Source organism: Labeo rohita, chromosome 14 (assembly GCF_022985175.1).
Source record: "Labeo rohita strain BAU-BD-2019 chromosome 14, IGBB_LRoh.1.0, whole genome shotgun sequence".
Taxonomy (NCBI): domain Eukaryota; kingdom Metazoa; phylum Chordata; class Actinopteri; order Cypriniformes; family Cyprinidae; genus Labeo; species Labeo rohita.
The window spans coordinates 10,402,275-10,423,125 of NC_066882.1; the positions used below are offsets into that span (position 1 = coordinate 10,402,275).

The window sequence follows — 20,851 nt, forward strand, 5'->3', positions numbered from 1 at the left end:
TTTATACAAATATACATGTGGTTAAATACTTGACCTGTTTATCCAGGGAGGTTTTGAGAAGGCCATAATCGCTCTTTCTCAGAGTTAACAGTTTTTTTTTTTTTCAGGTCAAGTGCGACATGAAAACTTTGATCTTAGAAGCATTTCCTCAACATCATTATGAGAGACATTGAAGAGGGTACAGATTGCTGACCTACTTATGAAGTATAGAGACTAAAAGAGAATATTGGCTCACTCCCTCTGGGACGTGTGCTCTTGCTAGTAGGCTGATAGAAACATTCACATGCTCATAATTAAATGATTTACAGTCTATATGTAGCAGACACACCTTCTGTGAATATAAAAAAAGATAATAAAGAGTGTTCTTTCACATTTTGTCTTATAATAAACTGACTGTTCACTAAAAATTTTGTATTTTATGAAAATAGGTCTGAAATATCTACAGCGATCTCCCTGATTCTCTTAGTTGGCAGTGTCTAGCAGTGATTTCGCAGATGACATAATCCAGCTGGGCTCTGTTTTTCAAACTATTGTTTTGGGTCACCTTGCCACAAGACAGCTGCTTTGGGACTGCTTTTGTGGGTTAACATGTGACCTATTGTATTTTATTACTGAATGGACATTTACTGTATATTCCCTGAGTGCTACATCATACTCTGTAAATGATGCTTAATCATATGTTTATATGGAGGGAAGTTCACGTCAACATGAGTAAATAGCTGAGCCAGCTGTGGGTTCACCACAAGAGGAGAAATTACTAGGGGTTTGAAGATGATAATTCCCCATAAAGCGTAATTAAGGTCATCAGTTTTTAACCACAGGCTTTTTTTTTTTTGCTCTGCGTGTGAAAGCAGGCATAGAGCCATACTTCTTTGAATCTTCTTAAGATTATAAACAAAGTTTGGGCACTTTTTTCTCAACCTAAAGACCTCTTTTTGAAATCATACAACTTATGACAGTGGTATTTAAATTAATTTTGTTACAAATAATATCTAAATAATTCAAATTAAAAATCTATGAATTTACTGTTTTACAAGAAAGGCAGGAAAATAGTAGCACTTTACAATAGCACTTTACTGTTATTATTATAATATTTTTTTCTTTAAAATTCAGATGGCTAATTACAATCAATAAATACAGACCACCTAATAAAGAGAAAACAAATATTTTAGAAATCTGTCAAAAACTGGAATCTTGTTTAAAACTAAAAAATTTATTTTATCAATATAAATTGATATTTATTAGGGAAATAACAAACTAAAACAACTAAATAGTCTTTATTCACATATAATAACCAAAAAAAACTTAATATTTTTTATGACCTCCTTTGGCCTTTATAACAGTTTTTATTCTTGCTAGCATTTTATTTCCACAGTCTGTTTTTATTGACTGCAACTGGGCATCTGAATAAAAAATATTAATAAAGTGCTTCAGAAAATTTGACAATTCATGCATAATAACAATTATTATATTTTAGCATTAGAAAAACTACTGTGTGACTAAAGAGTTTACACATACTGGTGGATTAACCTTTACAGAAACATTAAAAAGTTATTTTGGTGTATATTGGGATCAGTGAGATTTTTAATGTTTTTCAAGAAGTTTCTTATGCTCATCAAGGCTGTGTTTAATTGATCAAAAATACAAAAAAAAATAAATAAATAATAATATTGTGAAATATTATTACGATGTAAAATTATGTTTTTATATTTTAATATAATATAATTTATATTGAATATATTTTAATATACATTAAAATATAATTTATTCTGTGATCAAAGCATAATAATAATAATAATAATAATAATAATAATATTGTGAAATATTATAACGACATAAAATGATGTTGTTATATTTTAATATACATTAAAATATAATTTATTCTGTGATCAAAGCAGAATTTTCAGCATCATTAATCCAGTCTTTTAAAAAAACATTCTAAAATGCTGATTTATAATCAGTGCTAGAAACTTACTAAACTTTTTGAAAACTGTGATACTTTTTTCAAGATTCTTTGATGAATAAAAAGTTAAAAAGAACAGCATTTACTTAAAATAGAAATTCAAAACTTTGGGGTCAGTAAATGTGTATTCTTTCTTTTTTTGAAGGAAATTAATACTTTTATTCAGCAAGGATGTGTTAATTTGATAAAAAGTGATAGCAAAGACTTAAACTGTTGTATTTTGAATAAAAGCTTTTCTTTTTAACTACTTATTCATCAAAGAATCCTGAATAAAGTATCAAAGGTTCCAAAACAATATTTGGCAGCACAGCTGTTGCCAACACAAATAATTCGAATAATAAATCAGCATTTTAGAATGATTTTTGAAGGATCGCGTGACACTTAAGACCGGCGTAATGCCTAATGAAAATTCAGCTTTGCATCACATTAATAAATGATATATTAAAAAAATATTAAAATAGAAACCATTATTTTATATGGTAATAACATTTCGCAATCTTATAGTCTTTTCCTGTATTTTTAATCAATAAAGCAGTCTTGATGAGCGTGTGAGCGAAACAGTCTCTCATCCTGACTTTGCTCAAAGCCAAACAGGCGAGAGGAGGAGAGAGATATAAATGTGAAGAGGCAGTATTATCCTAATTAAAGGCGATTATCATTTTTTGTATTATTCACAGCCCGTGGTCTGCTTCATTACAGCGCTCTTAATCTTTATAGCACAGTTGGTATTGTGAATGCTGAGTCGTCTGCTCTGACTCCTTATCATTCCACCTATCCACCCCCTCTCTCTTCCTCTCTTCCGTTCAGTCTCCACCGTGTGCTGTGCCCTCATGATGCCACGGCGCTCGCTAATCCGCTCTCCGCGGCGCACATGCTCAGTACCGATCACTGTGGCAATCTGTAATGGCTGCGGGATGATGTGATACGAGTCCCGGTGCCGCGCCGCGTCTCTTCGGTAGGAATGCCATTTCCCTGAGACCGCCAACCACTCCATTCAATCCTCCGTCAACATGGTTGACATCCGACAGAAGAATAAAGGTCGGACATCGTAGTCGTGAGCACTTGCGAGAGTCATAATCGTGTAAGTTGAATGTTTATTTTGTCTCCGTTGAATTGCGGTTCATTGAGCGGGGGATCTGGACATGCGTGTGTCAGTGTTTGTTATCCGAGGTCACTACAGTTCATAGCAGCATCTCTAGAGAGAAGACACATATGTATAGCTGCATCCAAATATTACATAAAACGTCCGATTAAAGGCCACGCTTGAGATATCTTGGACTCGTGCAGGTTTCATTTTATTACAGACAGGCAGGTTATCACAACGTGCTAAAGCAGCATCGCGTCAATGTAACGTTACATGCAACATTAATGCAACATATCCTCGCGTTTCTTGTTTTTATTCACGTCGGTAGCAGAGAAAACGAAGTCTTTTTGTGTGTAGACGCGTTTATTTAGCACTGCAACAGGCTCATTGTGCGATCAGCCAGTCACACAATGAATTTTCAATCAGCTCGGGGTTACTATAGTTCATTTCGACAGCTCCCGCTGGCTCTAACATTAGAAAATACATTATTAGTGTGCGAATTGTCGGGGTGGAGAGGCTGAGGTACTTTTTTATAAAGCTTAACCCCCAAAGGTAGTCCAAAAAAAAAGTTGTATGATAAAGGTATTTTATTTTTAGACAAGTATACGTTTTAAGGTATTTGAAATGTTTCATTAATCACGAAAGTTAGATGTAGGCATCACTTGCTAACAGAACTGCGCTAGCCTTATGAGGTAACCATAGCAACAGTAGGCTGGCTAAGCGTTTTCCTTTAATTATCCGGCTAAAATACAAACATTTACTGTGTTTGTTACTTTTACGAATGTGCTGTGTTTATCACTTTATTATATATGTAAGTATTACAAGTGTTTTGCAAAAAAGTGTTTTTCCTCCCAAATATAGTTTATACAGAGCTATGTATAAATGTCCCACAGAAGTAAACAAACGAATTCACAAAAATGGACTCTTCCCTCAGAAGTGTGTATACGTAGCACACTGAATGCAAAATAGATGCATTGCTTTTAGTATTATGTAACGTTTCCCTGTAAGGCTGCTGCTTACTGTTTTATGGGAACTTTGACAATTTGCAGTTGCATTATTTGCTAGCTTTATGGTATGCAATAATGCTGTTTATCGGATTTTATTTTATGCTCTCTCTCTGTGGTGTTTTGTGTGAGGTTTAAAAACATGCAGCCCTAAGGAAACAAACAGGTTATGTAATAACCTGTGTTTGACTCTGTCTATTAAACTTCAGTACACAGTGTTGGCGCATTTTATATTTAGTCTAATTGTAGCCTACTCTAATAGCACACGTACATCTCGGAGACCTCTATCTGACATCTGCATTTACATCTGCAAGACGTATTTTTTAGATTGTTTGCTCATCTGCAATACGTCTATAGTATGTTTCCTATCAGATGTCAAATAGATGTCTGTATGTAAAACTGACATCTTATAGACGTCTGTCAGATGTTTGTACACAGCAGATGCTTTCCAGACATCTTGCAGATGTACATGTGATATCTGGGTACATGTAAACTTTTTTTTATTTGCTGATGTATTCAGCTGAGAAGTAATTCTCTTAATCAGTATTTTGGTCTTGTTTTCAGAGCTTGTGCCTGTCAACACGTTTTTTACTGACTGACTGTCATGAACCTCTCTCTGTTTCTGTCTCTCCATCTCGTATCAGTGCAGTGCTGGTGTGTGATAGTGCCAGTGAATTGTGTGTGGTTGGCGGTAGTCAGGAGTGATGGCTGTGAAAGAGCGGGTGGAGGCGGTGCTGAATGTGGGCCTGCGGGTCCCCAGTATCATGTTACTAGAGGTGCTGTACCGCTGGGATGTCAGCTCCTTCTTCCAGAAGATCCAGAGAAGCAGCCTCAACAACAACCCCCTCTTCCAGTATAAGTACCTGGCCCTCTACCTTCACTATGTGGGTGAGTAACAAGTTTACTTTATGTGATAGTTTTTGGGGAATATCATGGTATACGAATAAAGGAGCCATTTAGTGTCATGAAATGCCCATTAAGGTACCATGGTACTTTTTGTGAGGGAATAAATGGCTTTATCTGTATATCAATTTACCTGTTTCTCTGTTCCCTTCCTGCTACCTAAAATTCAGCTAAATCAAACACACCGTTTTGTGTTTTTACTTATTAAAGGTGACATCAGGAAAATCAGACTTTTTTTTCCATGTGTAAGTGCTATAATTGGGTCCCCAGTGTATCTAACAACCCAGAAAACGTGAAAAACATTCTTTTGGTAAGACTTTTTCTGCAAGCATGTGAAAAAACGTCAGATTTCGCTTGGTGACGTGGTAAGGGGATCTTATTATAATATTACCGCCTCTTAATCTGCACGTTTCCACCCATGGCACCCATGTTTTCACAAACAACAATGGTGTACCAGTTCTAACACCATGGCAAAAGTTTAAGCAAAGCATGCTAACTGTTCTGTCATTGGCGGCACAGACGAGCACAGACCACTATTTAGAGTCCCAGCCTCAGAGGAGACAAGAGAGCAGTGGATTTATTGATTTATTTACTGTATATTATGCTGCTGCCACACAGATCTAATATAAATATGCAGTTTATTTCCCAGCTGTTTACCTTCACAGACCTAACTGACTGTTTTTAACATAAACTTGTGTGTATTTGACAGTTTAAGTGCAATAAGACATGAAAGAGAACATGCCGTGTGACAGCCGCTTTCTGTGTGCATGCTTCGGATGTGTGCGTTCAGAAAACCTTATATCAGAAGTTTTGAACTAATATGGTTTAAAACACATGATTTCAGCACGATAGACATGATAATCAAAACCAAACAGATGTTTTTTAGCAGAGTATCCGAGGTACAAAATGTAATGGCACTGCGGTCTTATTATGGAAAAGGGGGTGGGAAGCAGCAGCTTATTTGCATTTAAAGAGACATGTGCAAAAACAGTGTGTTTCTGCTTCCATTCAAAATGGGCATTTTCAAAATGATATAAAAAAATGAGGGATATTTTGAGCTGAAACTTAACAGACACATTCTGGGGACACCTGTGACTTATTTTGTATGAAGGGCTATAACAGGTCTCCTTAAATAAGTTTTTGTACAGTCTGCTTATGCACTTTGTTCAAAAAATGGCATGTTTCCATATAAATCACTTTATAGAAGTTTATATGAAATCACCACCTTGTCAAATTGCATTGCGTATTCTCATGACTACACTATTATAAAACATACATTTTATCAGTTCTTTCTTTCCCTGGAAGTTGAACCCATGACCTCTATTTTGTTAACGCCTTGCTCTACTGTCTGAGCTACATAAAAGCGTGTTTTTTATAAAGTGTGGTTTGTTATAGTTCAGGGCAGCTGAGAAGTCTCTGAAGATACTTTGCAATTGGAATAGGAGAGAAGCTTTGTTCTAGAGGTCAGCCAGGTCGTCCGTTTATCACATTACTCCAGATTGCCACTCATTTGAGTAATGGTGGCACAGGAAGCAAGATTATTGAGTGGAAAATGAAAATAACTTAAACGACCTAGCAAAAACCTGATATGCAAAAGAAAAAATCACATGAAAGTAAATAAATACAACCTATTCAAACCTATTTCTCACTCTTTATGTACCCTGTGGACTTGCTGACAATGGTTGAGTCAGAGGTGACTGATTCAGGCCACAGGTCTCTCTCAGCCCCCGTCCTGAGTTTTAAAAAGATTCAGTGGAGCGTGGCATCAACCCCCATTCATCTGCTGCAAACATCCCAATACACACATCTCATGAGTTATTCACAGGGATCGTGCTGTGTTGATGTTTGTGAAACTCTTTTTGTTGTGAATGACTGTATTTTCAGTCCCTTCTCAATTGTTCATATTTGTTTTTATATCTGAAAGGGTTTCTGACTTCTGGAGCATGTTTTTTTGAGGTTTCATTTGGTCTTGTTTGTAAGAGACTTTAGTACAACTTCACCAGCATAACCTCATGTTTTAATGGTTTATAAACTTTAATTAAACCCACAGACTTCAGGAAAACTGGCTTTTGGAGCAGATGTTTATGTAGTACCCAAAGGAACAAACCCTAATGACCCTGATTTGTCTCGTATGTGTGTGTGTGTGGTCATGCGCTATGCCCATGTGGCTGTTATTTACGCTGGAGAGGAGGCTTTTGAGGTTACATGCGGATGTGTTTGTACAATAAGAATGGCAGCTTCTGGTAATGACTCTAGAATACAGACTACCACCCAGCAAAGTGCAAAACAATGCGTCTGAACATCTAGGTTACAAAATAAAAAGTAATTGTTTTGAATGAATACACATTGGGCCAATGGCATGATGCTCATTGTTTGTTCCACTGTACATTTATGTAAGTGAGGATTGCAAAATAAAGTAAACTGTGACATACTATACCCAAAAATTCTTCATACAGTGAACTACCAGTAAAATTTGGGACCAGAAATTATTCAGACACTTTGACCTGACCATGTTTTGCTTAAGTGTTTTTCTTTAATTTACACAACAGACTGAACAAAATTAAGATTGCTTGGTATTTGGTTAACAAAGTGTTGATAGTTGTGTAAATATTGTCATACTAACAGTTGTCAGAATTTTTGGTTGATTGAAATCCATTACATACTTTTCTATCAAGGTTATTACTAGACATTATCAAGATGTATTGTTCTGATACAATTTAACTCTGAGTTCTTGTCATATTTTATTACCATTTTCTAAACTGTAGCGAGTAAACTGTGATAATGTGAGAAATGTTGAAGGTGTCTGAATAAATTTTGGTTTGACTGTATGTGAAACCAAAATAATACAAAGATTACATTTCTAAAAACATTGCACATTTTAAACTTGATTTTCAAATGATTTAGTCGTATATCATTCATGCTTTTATTTAATATAACATTCTCTTACCATGTTAACTGTCTAAAAATACCCACATGTAGTACATTAAGTGTATTCACACCAATAAATGAAAAATTTACATAAACAGAAAACAGATTTGTTTTTCTCTTTACACTAACAAAGCAGCAGAAAACAATAGACTTAATTTTTCCATCTCTGCAGTGCGCTGTATTAGCTAATGCTTAGAAGCAATGACTAGGTGTTGACATTTCAAAGCTACCGCTAGCAGGACCATTACTGGTTTTCTGTTTAATAGAGATTCAGCAGCTTCTGTTCTTGGCTGCAGCGTTTGTTTTGCAGGTGCAACTTGTCCAATGTTAGTGGTGCTTCTGTACCCTCAGGACCCCCTGCTGAATGGCGGATGAAGTCCAAGTACAGTAGCTCCCACAGGTGAAAAGTGCTGCTGTCAGGAGAAACTTTAGTGGACTTCTTTAATCTTAGGCTTGCTGGGTTTGTATTAGTGTTAAGAAAAACCACCTGGCCCTGAGATGCTCTTGTGGATTTTGCACTATAATGAAGCAGAAAGAATAGAATAGAAAGAATGTCCTGTCTGTTGAACACTTCAATTTCAAAATATGACACTGCAAGGCTATTAGAACTAATAGAGATGGCCTTCCCCAATACTATGAGCTGACATTTCTGCAGAGCAACTCCACTTTTTGTTTAAACCGGTAATATCTATATATTCTGGGCTTTAGCTCTATCATTATATTGAGAAAACGGAGCATTGTCCATCCAGCCTTACATATATATAGCAGAAGATAAATTACAGTGAGTTTGGTTTGGCTGAAGGCTCTACAGCAGAGAGGTTAAATTGAGACATGGAGAACATCTACTGTCAGCAAGATCACCGGCACTTTCCGTCTTTACTGCCTATGGATAATATGAGCTGTCTTTCAACATTTTATCCAGCCGCAAACCTGGCCAAGTCCTCTGCTCTTTGACCTGCCGAGAGCTTCCTCATATTTCAACGCTAACTTTATTCCCAGGTAATTGCATTGGTTCGAGCTAGTGTGCCAGCATACTTCACATTGATCAATACTGGGATAAACTTTGTGTCTTCAATCCTAGTAGAATATTTCCACTGTGTTGTATTTCTCTTGTGTATGGCGCATGGTTTTATATTCGTGAATGGCAGAAGTGAACTGGAGGAGAGGGTGAAAGGATGAGTGTTGAACGTCAGATAAACAGTTACGCAATAGGAGGGATCAAGAGGGTTTGGCAGTGGAGTAATGAGAGCTTAATCTGTGCATGGCAAAAGCTTTAATCTCCCGCCTCATCCTGTCTACACACACGCTTATGAACACACAAACACGTCAGCGTGAGCCAGTGAATGTCAGACCGGAGGCTGAATCATGTACTACAATACCCTTGTTCATTTTGATGTATAATACTGAATGTATTTACATTTTAAAGCACCTTTTGTCAGAAAATGTTGCATCGTCAGTGCATTTTAGTCGGTTGATATCTAATGCAAACATTCCAATAACATAAATCTCATGTTGAATTTGTATTAGCCTACGTTTCTATTCTAGATCCATTACTTCTGTGTTTTCTCAGTGATCGCCATAACAGGCTTAAAACAGCATTCGACTATACTGCACATTTTCAGTATGCCTAAAATAACTGGATGATCTACTACTAGAGTTTCAGAAATGTACAGTACATTAAACAGCAGTTAGTTCCAGTCCACGAATTTGATTGGTCAGTCGGCGCTCCAAGAGTGTCAGATCAACAGGACTGGGACTTGTCACTTTATCACTCTGCTTATTTCTGTTTGCACTTTCCAGAAGATACTGTCAGTGTGTTAGTGCATTATGTTGAGCATACTCTGTGACTGTAAGTGCTCAAGACTCACCTGTTTAGTTCAAAAACACTGTTTAGCATCAAAACATGTAACTGTGTATTAATGAGTCATTTAATCATTCAGTCAATTGATTTGTTCTGAAACACTGACTCATGCACAAACGCAATAGATTTTTCTGTTGGCAGACCAAAAAATACAAAAAGTAGTAAGTTGCTGTTGTTTAAAAGCTAAATCACACATTTAAAATGGTTCTGGTCTAAATATCAGATTTATTTATAACTTGTATAACTTGTGTATGAATGATATAAATTGCATACACTACCAGTCAAAAGTTTTTGAACAGTGAGATTTATATATATTTTTTTAAGAAAACTCTTTTTCTCACCAAGCCTGCATTTATTTGATCCAAAGTACAGCAAAAACAGTTTATTATTTTTATGATGTTGAAAACAGCTAGTAGATTTTTTTTCAGGCTTCATTGATGAATAGAAAGTTCAAAAGAACAGTATTTATCTGAAATCTAGTAACATTATAAAAGTCTCTATCATCACTTTTTTCCAGTTTAAAGCATCCATGCTAAATAACAGTATTCATTTCAAGAATTTCTGAAAACAAGTAAACAAAAAAATGCTCCAAGCTTTTGAATGGTATAGTGTATAATGTTACAAAAGCTTTTTATTTCAGATAAATGCTCATCTTTGGATCTTCCTATTCATAAGAGAATCCTGAAAAAAATGTACTCAGTATTGATAATAGTAATAATGATAAAACATGTTTCTTGAACAGCAAATCAGCATATTAGAATGATTTCTGAAGGATCATGTGACACTGAAGACTGGAGTAATGATAACTTAAATTTAGCTTTGATTACAGGAATAGATTACATTTCAAAAGATATTCAAACAAAAAACAGTTAATTTGAACAGTAAAATATTTCAGAATTGTACTGTTTTTGCTGTACTTTGGATCAAATAAATGCAGGCTTGGTGAGCAGAAAAGACATCTTAAAAAACAGAATCGTTTCTTTTAAAAACTTTTGACTGATAGTTTAGGTTCTTAATTTTCAGTCAACGTGATTTTGGATTTCACTGAACTTGGAGCAATATCTAACATGATTTTTTTGTAAAAATCAGGCTCATTATGCATGTCAGACTTCCAAATGACAAGACCCAAGTTATTAAAATTCAGAATAACCATGTTTATTTTAGAGACTGATAACTGAAGTAAATTAAAAATGCAATGTAAATGTGTAAACAATGCAGTACTGCTTTTTATATTTGCATATTGCATGCTGTTTCATATGCTGTTTAAAAAAAAAAGTAGGTAGTATATGGTATATTCTGCACACTGAACAGTATGCTAGTATTCATAGCCAGAGACTCTTTATGCAGGTGTGACTATCAATGAACTGGATATCCGGATTCAGTCAGTGTTCTCTGGCTGTGTGACTTCCTTTGACAGTCTGAGTGAATGGACTCTCTCTGTTGGTCTTGAGAGATATTGAGAGTGATGTGGCCTCAGAAGCTCTTCTGTGTGCTTGACAGCATCCTCAAATAGCGGCCTAACAGCAATCCCATTCTGTTTCCCTCTCTCTTTCAGGCTACATTCTGAGTCTGGTTCTGCTCACTCTGCCCCGGCAGCACCTGGTGCAGCTCTACCTGTATGTACTCACTGCTCTGCTGCTGTTCGCTGGTCACCAGATCTCAAGGTGAGAGTTCAGGAAATAGAGGTGAGAGTTCTTTAGAAATAGAAAAGATTGACAGGAAAAGCTGCTCTCACCATAACAACGCTGCCTTTCAATAAAAAACTCTGAAAGGGGTCATCGGATGCAAAATTTGCTTTTACATGGGGTTTGAACATAAATGTGTGATGGCAGTGTATGTACACAATCACCCTATAATGATAAAAATCCACCCAGTAATTTTTTCAGTTCCCAATAATAATAATCACTTTCTCAGATCAGGCTGTTCTGAGATTCTTGGCAAAATGACATAGTTCTGCACAGGCCCCTCCCACATTTGTTGATTGACACGGCCGTTTTAGCACAGACCCACCCTGAGTAAGCTGTGAACAGTCCGCCATTGTTTCAACGCTGGAGCAGGGAAAGACAAGAATGTCTTCTAAGCAGCTGAGGTGTTTTGTTTTTGGATGTAATAATGAACATAGCAGTCGTCATTTACTCCCAACATCTGAGCCACTGAAGACGCAGTGGATTACTTTTATTTTCGAAGGGAATGCATCCCCCGATCTACCGAAATGCATCTGTGTTTGCACAAATCATTTGTGATCCAGCTTCACCTACAGAAGAAGCGAGTATAAGGGTTTTTTAATGAATCTTTGCAAATTGCCTTTCTTATAATGTGTTAATTAGCAAGTTCCACGATGAATGCGGCTAAAGTTTACAGTCTCCAGAAAACGGCTTGTCACCCCATGGAAGAGAGGGGCGTGGTGAGCAGAGCTTATTAGCATTTAAAGGGACATGTACCAAAACGGGTCTCTGTGATCAGAGTTGTTTTTGACAAGGTAAAAAGGGTGTTGTTTTACACTACCATTGAGAAATTTTAACCAGAGTATGTTATAGATTTCATTAATACCTTAAAGAATCATCAACTTTTTGACAATGGGCATCCGATGACCCCTTTAAAAACACTGTGTTTGCCATTCAACCAAGATAGAATCCATCATGCATTTTGATTATTTTTTTTTATGCAATATAGTTGATTTATATTTTATTATATTTTTCTTTGTTCATTACAAAAGGGGACGGACTAATTCTAGATTTTTGAATTGATTCTAATATGCTGATTATTATTATTGTTATCGATGTTGGAATTATTATAATTTTTGGAGACATTTTTTCCAGGATTCTTAGATGAATAGTGAGATATAGTGATAATTTCATGATTATTTCTTAAACTCTTTACAAAAAACTCTTATGGACCACAAACTTTTGTGTGGTAGTGTAGGATGAATATATTCTATTATACTGTTATTTACTTTCCTTCATGCATTTCTAAGCGCTATGCTTGTTTTCCCCCCCTAAGAAACACAAAAGTTAATTTATTTTGTATTCCTTTAATACTGTTTCAACAATACAAAATAATTAAGAATTTAATTAATAAATGAATACATAAATTAGCCAACATTAGAGTATTTTTTTAACTGTGCTTCTGTTAGCATTCATATTTGGTCATTTAAATAATGCTACACAAAGATGTGTTTTAAATGCTTTGAAGAAAGAAAGAATGCTAACGTTTACCCAAAAATGAAAAATCTGTCATTAATTACTCACCCTTGTGTCGTTCCAAACCTGTAAGATCTTTGTTCATGTTCAGAACACAAATTAAGATTTTTTCAATGAAATCTGAGAGCTGTCCGACCCTCCATAGACAGTAAGTCACAGTCAAGGCAAAGAAACATAGAAATTATGTAAAATTGAACCACTGATGTCACATGGACTATTTTAATGACAGAATTAATGACATTTAATGACAGTGTTTTTATTTTTGGTTGAACTGTCCCTTTAGTATCTGAGCAGGCGTTATGACAGACGCGTTGCTTTACTGGAGGCTCCGCTGCCATGCTCATGGGTCCGCGATTATAGTGTGGTGTTTTGCATTTGACAGCTGGCTGTTTAGTGTCAGATTAAGAGAGAGCTTTTAGCACATTTCTCAACATAATGTGTGTCTGTAGAAAAAGCAGTGGCTGCTCAAATTAAGATCACCCAAGTGTGGCAAAGCCATTACTGCCAGCTCGTAACTTACCTGCTTCACTCTATTCCTTCTCTCCCTCCTTACACTGAGCAGAGCCAAGCACAGATAAGAGTTTAAACAAGCTTTGTAAATGTTTATTCAGTTATGTGTCATATGACACACATATCATTGAGAGTTAATCTCACAGACAACATATATCATGTCATGTATCTCCAGGAAAAAAAAAAAAAAAGATTATATGCAAAGCCATTCCAATAATCAAATTTTTACCCAAAGCTATTGTAAGGCTTCAAAAGTGCACAACTTTTTATGCAGCTTTAATGATATTTGAAGCCTAAAAGCTTTAGTTTCATTCTTTATAATTATAAAGCACATTATTCAGATGAGCAGGTTTGGCAGCTTTTTACTCCACAAAAATTAGTTTTAGATCAAAAATAATTGCTGGAGCCCCTGCAGTAGCCCTGCAGAGCCCTTAGGGGTTGCGGACCCCTTATTAAAAAGCCGTTAGCTAAGGCTAAAGGATTATTTTAAACTTCTGAATGTCAGGTTGTTTTTGTGCTCAGTGGGACTCAGCTGAGAGTTATATAAGGGATTGTTCTCTCAGGAGTTCTAGTCTGATAAAAACAGACGGACTGATGGTTCTGCCGCTCTGCACTGTCTGATTCGGGCTGTAAGTATAGATCCTCCACAGGCTGTGATGACTCAGGGGGAATGTCACGCTGTGAGAGGTTAGAATAAGGTCTCTGTTCTCTATTTCAGGGACTATGTGCGGAGCGAGCTGGAGTCTGGATATGAGGGGCCGCTGTACCTGGAGCCTCTGTCCATCAACCGCTTCACTACTGCCCTCATCTGTAAGTGCCTGACAAAGACTTCAAAGGATCACACTATTCAAGTCAATGCGCAATGATGTCGCCAAACCATTTTTATTTCTTTAATGTAAGTGATTTCTGAGTGAATCAGGATATTCAGTGTGAACAATCGACTTGAAATTGACTGGATCGTAAAAAGTGGTTATTGCAGGGTTAAAAGAAAGTGATTAAAAAGTAAGAGAGACGTGTGATGTCAATTGAAAAGGAAGTTGTTTTAGAGGAATGTTATTACATGTTGATAAAAGATTATAAAGACATTTTTTCCGTAGAATAATGTGCACTGATTAGTTATTGCTCTTAGGGCTGGGCAATTTATTACCAAAATTATATATTATTTTTTAATTAAGTAATTAAAGGAGAAATTCACTTCCAGAACAAAAAATTACAGATAATTTCACCCCCCCCCCACCATTGTCATCCAAGATATTCATGTCTTTCTTTCTTCAGTCGATAAGAAATTATGTTTCATGAGGAAAACATTTCAGCCCAAGTTTAAATGCAGCTTCAGATGGCTCTAAATGATCCCAGTCGAGGAAGAAGGGTCTTATCTAGCGGAATGATCAATCATTTTCTAAACAAATTGACAATTGATATACTTTTTAACCTCAAACGCTCATCTTGTCTATATCTGCATGAACTCTTTTTTTCTGGTTCAGTGTGTCTGGTTCAGGGTGTGTCGCAAAACTCCTATCTTGTTTTCTTCCCCAACTTCAAACTGTCTTACATCGCTGTAAGACAGTGATGTACAAGTACCGACCCAGTGTTTACAAAGTGAACATGCAAAAAAGATCAAACGCCCTTTACAAAAAAAGGTAAAGCAGCAAAGTAGGCCGATTTTTAAAGTTGAAGAAGAAAACAAGACGAGAGTTTTTCAACATACCCTAACTGTATTGACCCGGATTACACAGACTACACGTGTGCACTGAAGAGATGAGACAAGACAAGCATTTGAGGTTAAAAAGTATATCAATTGTCAGTTTGTTTCTGAAATGACTGATCGTTTTGCTAGATAAGACCCTTCTTCCTTGGCTGGGATCATTTACAGCCCTTTGAAGCTACATTTAAACTGCATTTTGGAAGTTCAAACTTGGGGTCACCATTGAAATCCACTATATGGAGAGGATTCCTGAAATGTTTTCCTCAAGAAACATAATTTCTTACTACTGAAGAAAGAAAGACATGAACATTTTGAATAACAAAAGGGGTGAGTAAATTATCTGTAAATTCTTGTTCTGGAAGTGGACTTCTTTAATTACAGTAATAAAGCAATATTGTATTGATAATATTAAATAATAAGTATAATATATATTAATTAATTATTATCAAGTGTAAGATAAATATATAAATATTAAGCATAAAATGTATTTTTTTTATTATTATTATTTCAACCCATACAACAATAATTTCAATAAAGAGCTATATTTATTAGAGTTTTTTTTTTTAGGATTTTTTTTTTTTAGAAGTGAAATGCTTATAATACAACTGCATCTCTCTGATATTCCTAATCCTTTAAAGTTTGCAGAAGGGAAGTAGGGTATTGGTATGGAAACACTGCAGAAGGGGACTGAAGTGTTCATGTAGTCAGATTGAAATTCGTAAATTACTCATAATATGACAGTGTGAACTTAAGTTAATAAGTTAAACAGTGCTAGTTCTGATATGACTTCAAATTAAGGTTCAAAGTCACGTTTCTGTCACAGTTTGAGTCCCATACTGACTCATTACAGCTTTTATTCAGTCTGAGCATGTGCTCATGTCACTCTGTGGAGAGTTGGGTAGTTTTGCATGTCTTGGGATGTGATGTCAGAGGTCAAGGCATTTCCCAGTCTTCTTCCCGTCTTATATGCCGCCTGCCCTCAAACACACTGCGCAAAAAGCCAGAGATGTAGCTTTTATATTTTCCCCTCTCATCACTTTTGCTATAAGTACTATCCTTTGCCAGCTTGATGTCAAAACCTCTCTTGCTCACTTACTTTATTTATTTATTTTTTCACACTCACAAATTAGATCTGCCCTTCCCTTGGTTTGTAGTATGTCATACTCTTCCATACTCTCTCTCTCTCTCTCTCTCTCTCTCACTTTCTCTTTCACTGCATTTTATGTCTGTCTCTTCCTCTAACTTTCTTGCTTGCTCATCAACTGTATATATATATTAAATCTTCCCCCTTTTTTGTTTTCTGCTTGACATTTATACAGTTTTACGGAAGTGAATCTCACTGTCCAGAACATGCCTAGATCACATTTCACCTTAAAATAAAATAATAAATAACTAAATTGGTTTTGCAGTTGGAATGTAGTACTTCATTCAACAAAGTTCCATTAGTTACCCATTAGTTACTTTTAGTTAAAGCATCAACTAGCATCAACTTTTTGTTCGGGTTGGCCTAAAAAAAAGAAAAGAAAAAGAGAGTTTTTGCTTGTCATTCGGAGTTTTGATGTACAAAACATACTGGCTTTATGTTGGTAGTTTTATTTATTTATTTTTGTAGTTTTTTATTATACTATAATTATAGTGACACGTGTGAAAATTCTACTTTCATTTTATAGCTAATTTAGCTTTCGTACATGTTAAATTAAGTAAAAAGTAAAAAGTAAAAAAAAAAAAAGAACAAGTGCATCTACATTTTTTTTTTTCTTTAGGAATTTTTTTTGTCTTAAATCAGAACTTGAACCAAGCCATAAATATAATTTCTGAAAGAATAATAAATTTGTCAAATAGGATTTTTTTTCTAAAACTTCTTACATTGTGCCCTACGTTTATGTAAAAAAAGATATCATTTAAATCCTAATGTACATTTACTAAATACATTTTTTTATAGTACTGTCCTGTATACATTATTATAGTACTTGCTGTACTGAATTAAGATTTTGCTTGATTTGCTTTTTGATTTTTTTTTATTTTATTTTATTAGAAAGATCATTGTGTACAGACAGAATGATTTTCTTACTTCATTGCAGTAATGAAAATGAGAGTTTTTTTGCATTTTAAAGAATATGCATTTAATAGGCTTAATCTTCTTGATGCATAATCATAATCAAATCTCCTTTCTTTCTTTCTTTCTTTCTTTCTTTCTTAAATTTGTGGTGAAATACAACCCTAGCATCTGTTGGTGAGATTCACCCTTGGGTTTATTGCTTGCTATTTCACTATTATGCACATTGAGTTCTTGAGTGCTGCTTGGTCCTTTAGCCATTACTCTGAATTCTGTAGGGCCTAATTAACTCCAGCCAGAACAGATGCATTCATTAATGTCAGTATGTACAGTTGGGAACACACTGCTCAGATTCAGGTCTAATGCTTTGCTTTATTGTATCATATTGTGGTTTGGTATTAGTAGTAATCTTATTATTACTAACATTTCTGTGTATTTTTCAGTCTGTTATGAATAGCATGTTTTATTTTATTCCTCTGTGTTTGTGTGAATAGGCCAGATGGTGGTGTGTACCTTGTGCTCCTGTGTGATGCAGACCAAGCGCATTTGGCTGTTCTCGGCGCACTTGCTCCCTCTGGTGGCCAGGCTGTGCCTGGTGCCTTTGGAGACCATCGTTTTCGTCAATCGCTTTGCCATGATTTTTACAGGCCTGGAAGTCATCTACTTTTTGGCCTCCAACCTGCTAGTGCCATTTAATCTGGCCAAGACCGCATACCGGGAGCTTGCACAGGTTAGAAGTGTACAGGCGCTAAAGAACAGACTCGAGAGTGTTAAAAGAAACAAGAATTAAGATCTTCTTTCTTATTGTGTCAGGTGGTGGAGGTTTATGGGTTGCTGGCTCTCGGTATGTCTCTGTGGAATCAATTGGTTCTGCCTGTGCTGTTCATGTGTTTCTGGCTGGTTTTGTTTGCTTTGCAAATCTACACATACTTCAGCACACGAGACCAGCCCACGTCTAGAGAGAGGCTGCTCTTCCTTTTTCTCACCAGGTGAGTTAAATTTAAGGCTGCTCTGTTTGTCAACCCTAAGTATTTTACTAAATACCACAATAGAGAATAGTGTAGCTGATTTTTATTTATTTATTTATTTTTTAGTAGATGTTAAATGTTTGATTTTGGTGTCATGAAGGTGCACAGCAGCTCACTTTCTAAATGTTCTCCAGTATTGCTGAGTGCTGTTGTACTCCGTACTCTCTGCTGGGCCTGGTCTTCACCGTGTCATTCGTTGCTTTGGGAGTGCTCACTCTTTGCAAGTTCTACCTGCAGGGCTACAGGGCTTTCATGAATGACAACACCATGCACAGGTATCATTTGCCCACTCACATGTCACTCAAAAAAATGTTCATATAAAACACAAACAAATGTTGCGTGTTTTTTTTTTATTTTTTTTTTTATAAATTATGTAAATAATATTAAAGAATTGTATATTTATTTAATAAATAATAATAATAAAACATTTAAATAATACATTATTATTATTTATTTTTTTAGAGATCATATTTTTTAAAGGCCAATTTTTTTAAAGAAAGTGCCCACTAAGGCTGCATTTATTTAATTGTGAAATGTTATTCCAATTTAAAATGACTGTTTTCTATTTTTATGTATTTAAAGATGTAATTTATTTCTGTGATGACAGCGCTGAATTTTCAGCAGCCATTACTCCAGTCTTCAGAGTCACATGATCCTTTAGAAATCCTATGATCCTAGAAATACTAATATGTTGATTTGCTCAAGAAACATTTCTTATTATTATCAATGCTGAAGACAATTGTGCTGCTTAATTTTTTGTGGAGACCCTGATAATTGTTTTTTTTTTCTAGTTTCTTTGCTTATAGAAAGTTTAAAAGAACTGTGTTTATTTAAAATAGTAATCTTTTGCAACATTCTTTGTGTTACTGTTAGTGCTGGGCAACGATTAATTGAGAAAAGTTTTTGTTTATATAATATATATGTGACCCTGGACCACAAAACCAGTCTTAAGTCGCTGGGGTTTATTTGTAGCAATAGCAAAAAATACATTGTATGGGTCAAAATTATTGATTTTTCTTTTATGGTAAAAATCATTAGGAAATTAAGTAAAGATCATGTTCCATTAAGATACTTTGTAAAATTCCTACTGTAAATGTATGAAAACTTAATTTTTGATTAGTCATGTACATTGTTAAGAACATTATTTAAAGAACTTTAAAGGTGATTTTCTCAATATTTTGATTTTTTTGCCCCCTCAGATTTCTGATTTTTAAATAGTTGTATCTCGACCAAATATTGTCCTATCCTAACAAACCATACATCAATGAAAAGCTATTTATTCAGCTTTCATATGATGTAGAAATCTCATTTTTGAAAAAAATGACCCTTACGACTGGTTTCGTGATCCAGGGTCACATATGTGTGTGTGTGTGTGTACTGTGTATTATTATGTATATATAAAGACACATATACAGTATATATTTTGAAAATATTTACATGTGTATATATTTATATTCATTTAAATTATATATAAATATATTTAATATATAAACATATTTTTCCTAAATATGTACATGCATGTATGTGTATTTATATATACATAATAAATATACACAGTACACACATATATTATGTACAGATTATTTTGGATGTGATTAATCATGATTAATTATTACCTAGCACTAGTTACTGTTAAAAATGTCTTTTGAACAATTTAATGCATCGTTTTTGAATAAAAGTTTTTTTTGTCATGCTTAGTTGAAAAAAAAATGAAAATTCTGTCATTAATTACTCCTCCTCATGTCGTTCCAAACCCGTAAGACATCCGTTCATCTTCAGATCAGAAATTAAGATATTTTTGATGAAATCCGAGAGCTTTTTGAATCTGCATAGACAGGCCCAGAAACAAATATATCAAAAACTGTCAGAGAAGAAATTGTTGAATAAAGTCGTTATTTTTGTTTTCTTTGCACACAAATGGTATTCTCATAGCTTTATATAATTACTGTTGGACCACTGATGTCACATGGACTATACCTTTCTGGGCCTTGAACGTGGTAGTTGGGTTGTTGTCTAAGCAGGGTCAGAAAGCTCTTGGATTTCATCAGAAATATCTTTGTTTGTGTTCTGAAGATGAACGGATGTCTTATGGGTTTGGAATAACATGGGTGAGTAATTAATGAACTAATTTTTTTTAGTGAACTGTCCCTTTAAGCTGCCACTTTGCCCTCCATTTAATCTTTCCTTAAATAACTATACCATTATAACCCTGCTAAACAGTTTGGCTTGATGTCCACATTCATTATCGCATCTTTTTATCACATAATTGACCATGGAAATCAGTCCATTAATTCCTCATCTTTCTCTCAGGGGCATGACGGAGGGAATCACTCTTCTGATCCTCTCGCTGTTCAGACCGGACTGATCGAGCTGCAGGTCATCCACAGAGCCTTCCTCCTCAGCATCATCCTCTTCATTGTGGTGGCCTCTATTTTGCAGTCTATGCTGGAAATCGCTGATCCCATAGTGCTGGCGCTGGGAGCCTCCAGAGACAAGTACGTAAGGATAATTGTTAAAGACATATTTATGTATTATACAAGTAAACATTGTAATTTAGTATTCCAATTATTATTGCCAACAGGAGTTTATGGAAGCACTTTCGTGCGGTT

The 20,851-nt window shown here is 35.3% G+C and overlaps 1 protein-coding gene across 1 annotated transcript in view; it reads left to right on the plus strand.

Moving 5' to 3' along the window:
- The first annotated feature begins 2,628 nt into the window (after positions 1 to 2,628).
- rnf145a (ring finger protein 145a) overlaps positions 2,629 to 20,851 on the plus strand; it is a 24,016-nt gene continuing 5,793 nt past the window's right edge. The window contains 10 exon segments of the mRNA XM_051128204.1: positions 2,629 to 3,044; positions 4,696 to 4,939; positions 11,299 to 11,407; positions 14,172 to 14,263; positions 17,709 to 17,944; positions 18,028 to 18,203; positions 18,377 to 18,517; positions 20,553 to 20,583; positions 20,586 to 20,737; positions 20,824 to 20,851. The exon segment at positions 20,824 to 20,851 is cut by the window's right edge and continues 120 nt beyond it. Of these exon segments, the coding sequence (XP_050984161.1) occupies positions 4,756 to 4,939; positions 11,299 to 11,407; positions 14,172 to 14,263; positions 17,709 to 17,944; positions 18,028 to 18,203; positions 18,377 to 18,517; positions 20,553 to 20,583; positions 20,586 to 20,737; positions 20,824 to 20,851 (1,149 nt within the window). The 5' untranslated portion in view covers positions 2,629 to 3,044; positions 4,696 to 4,755.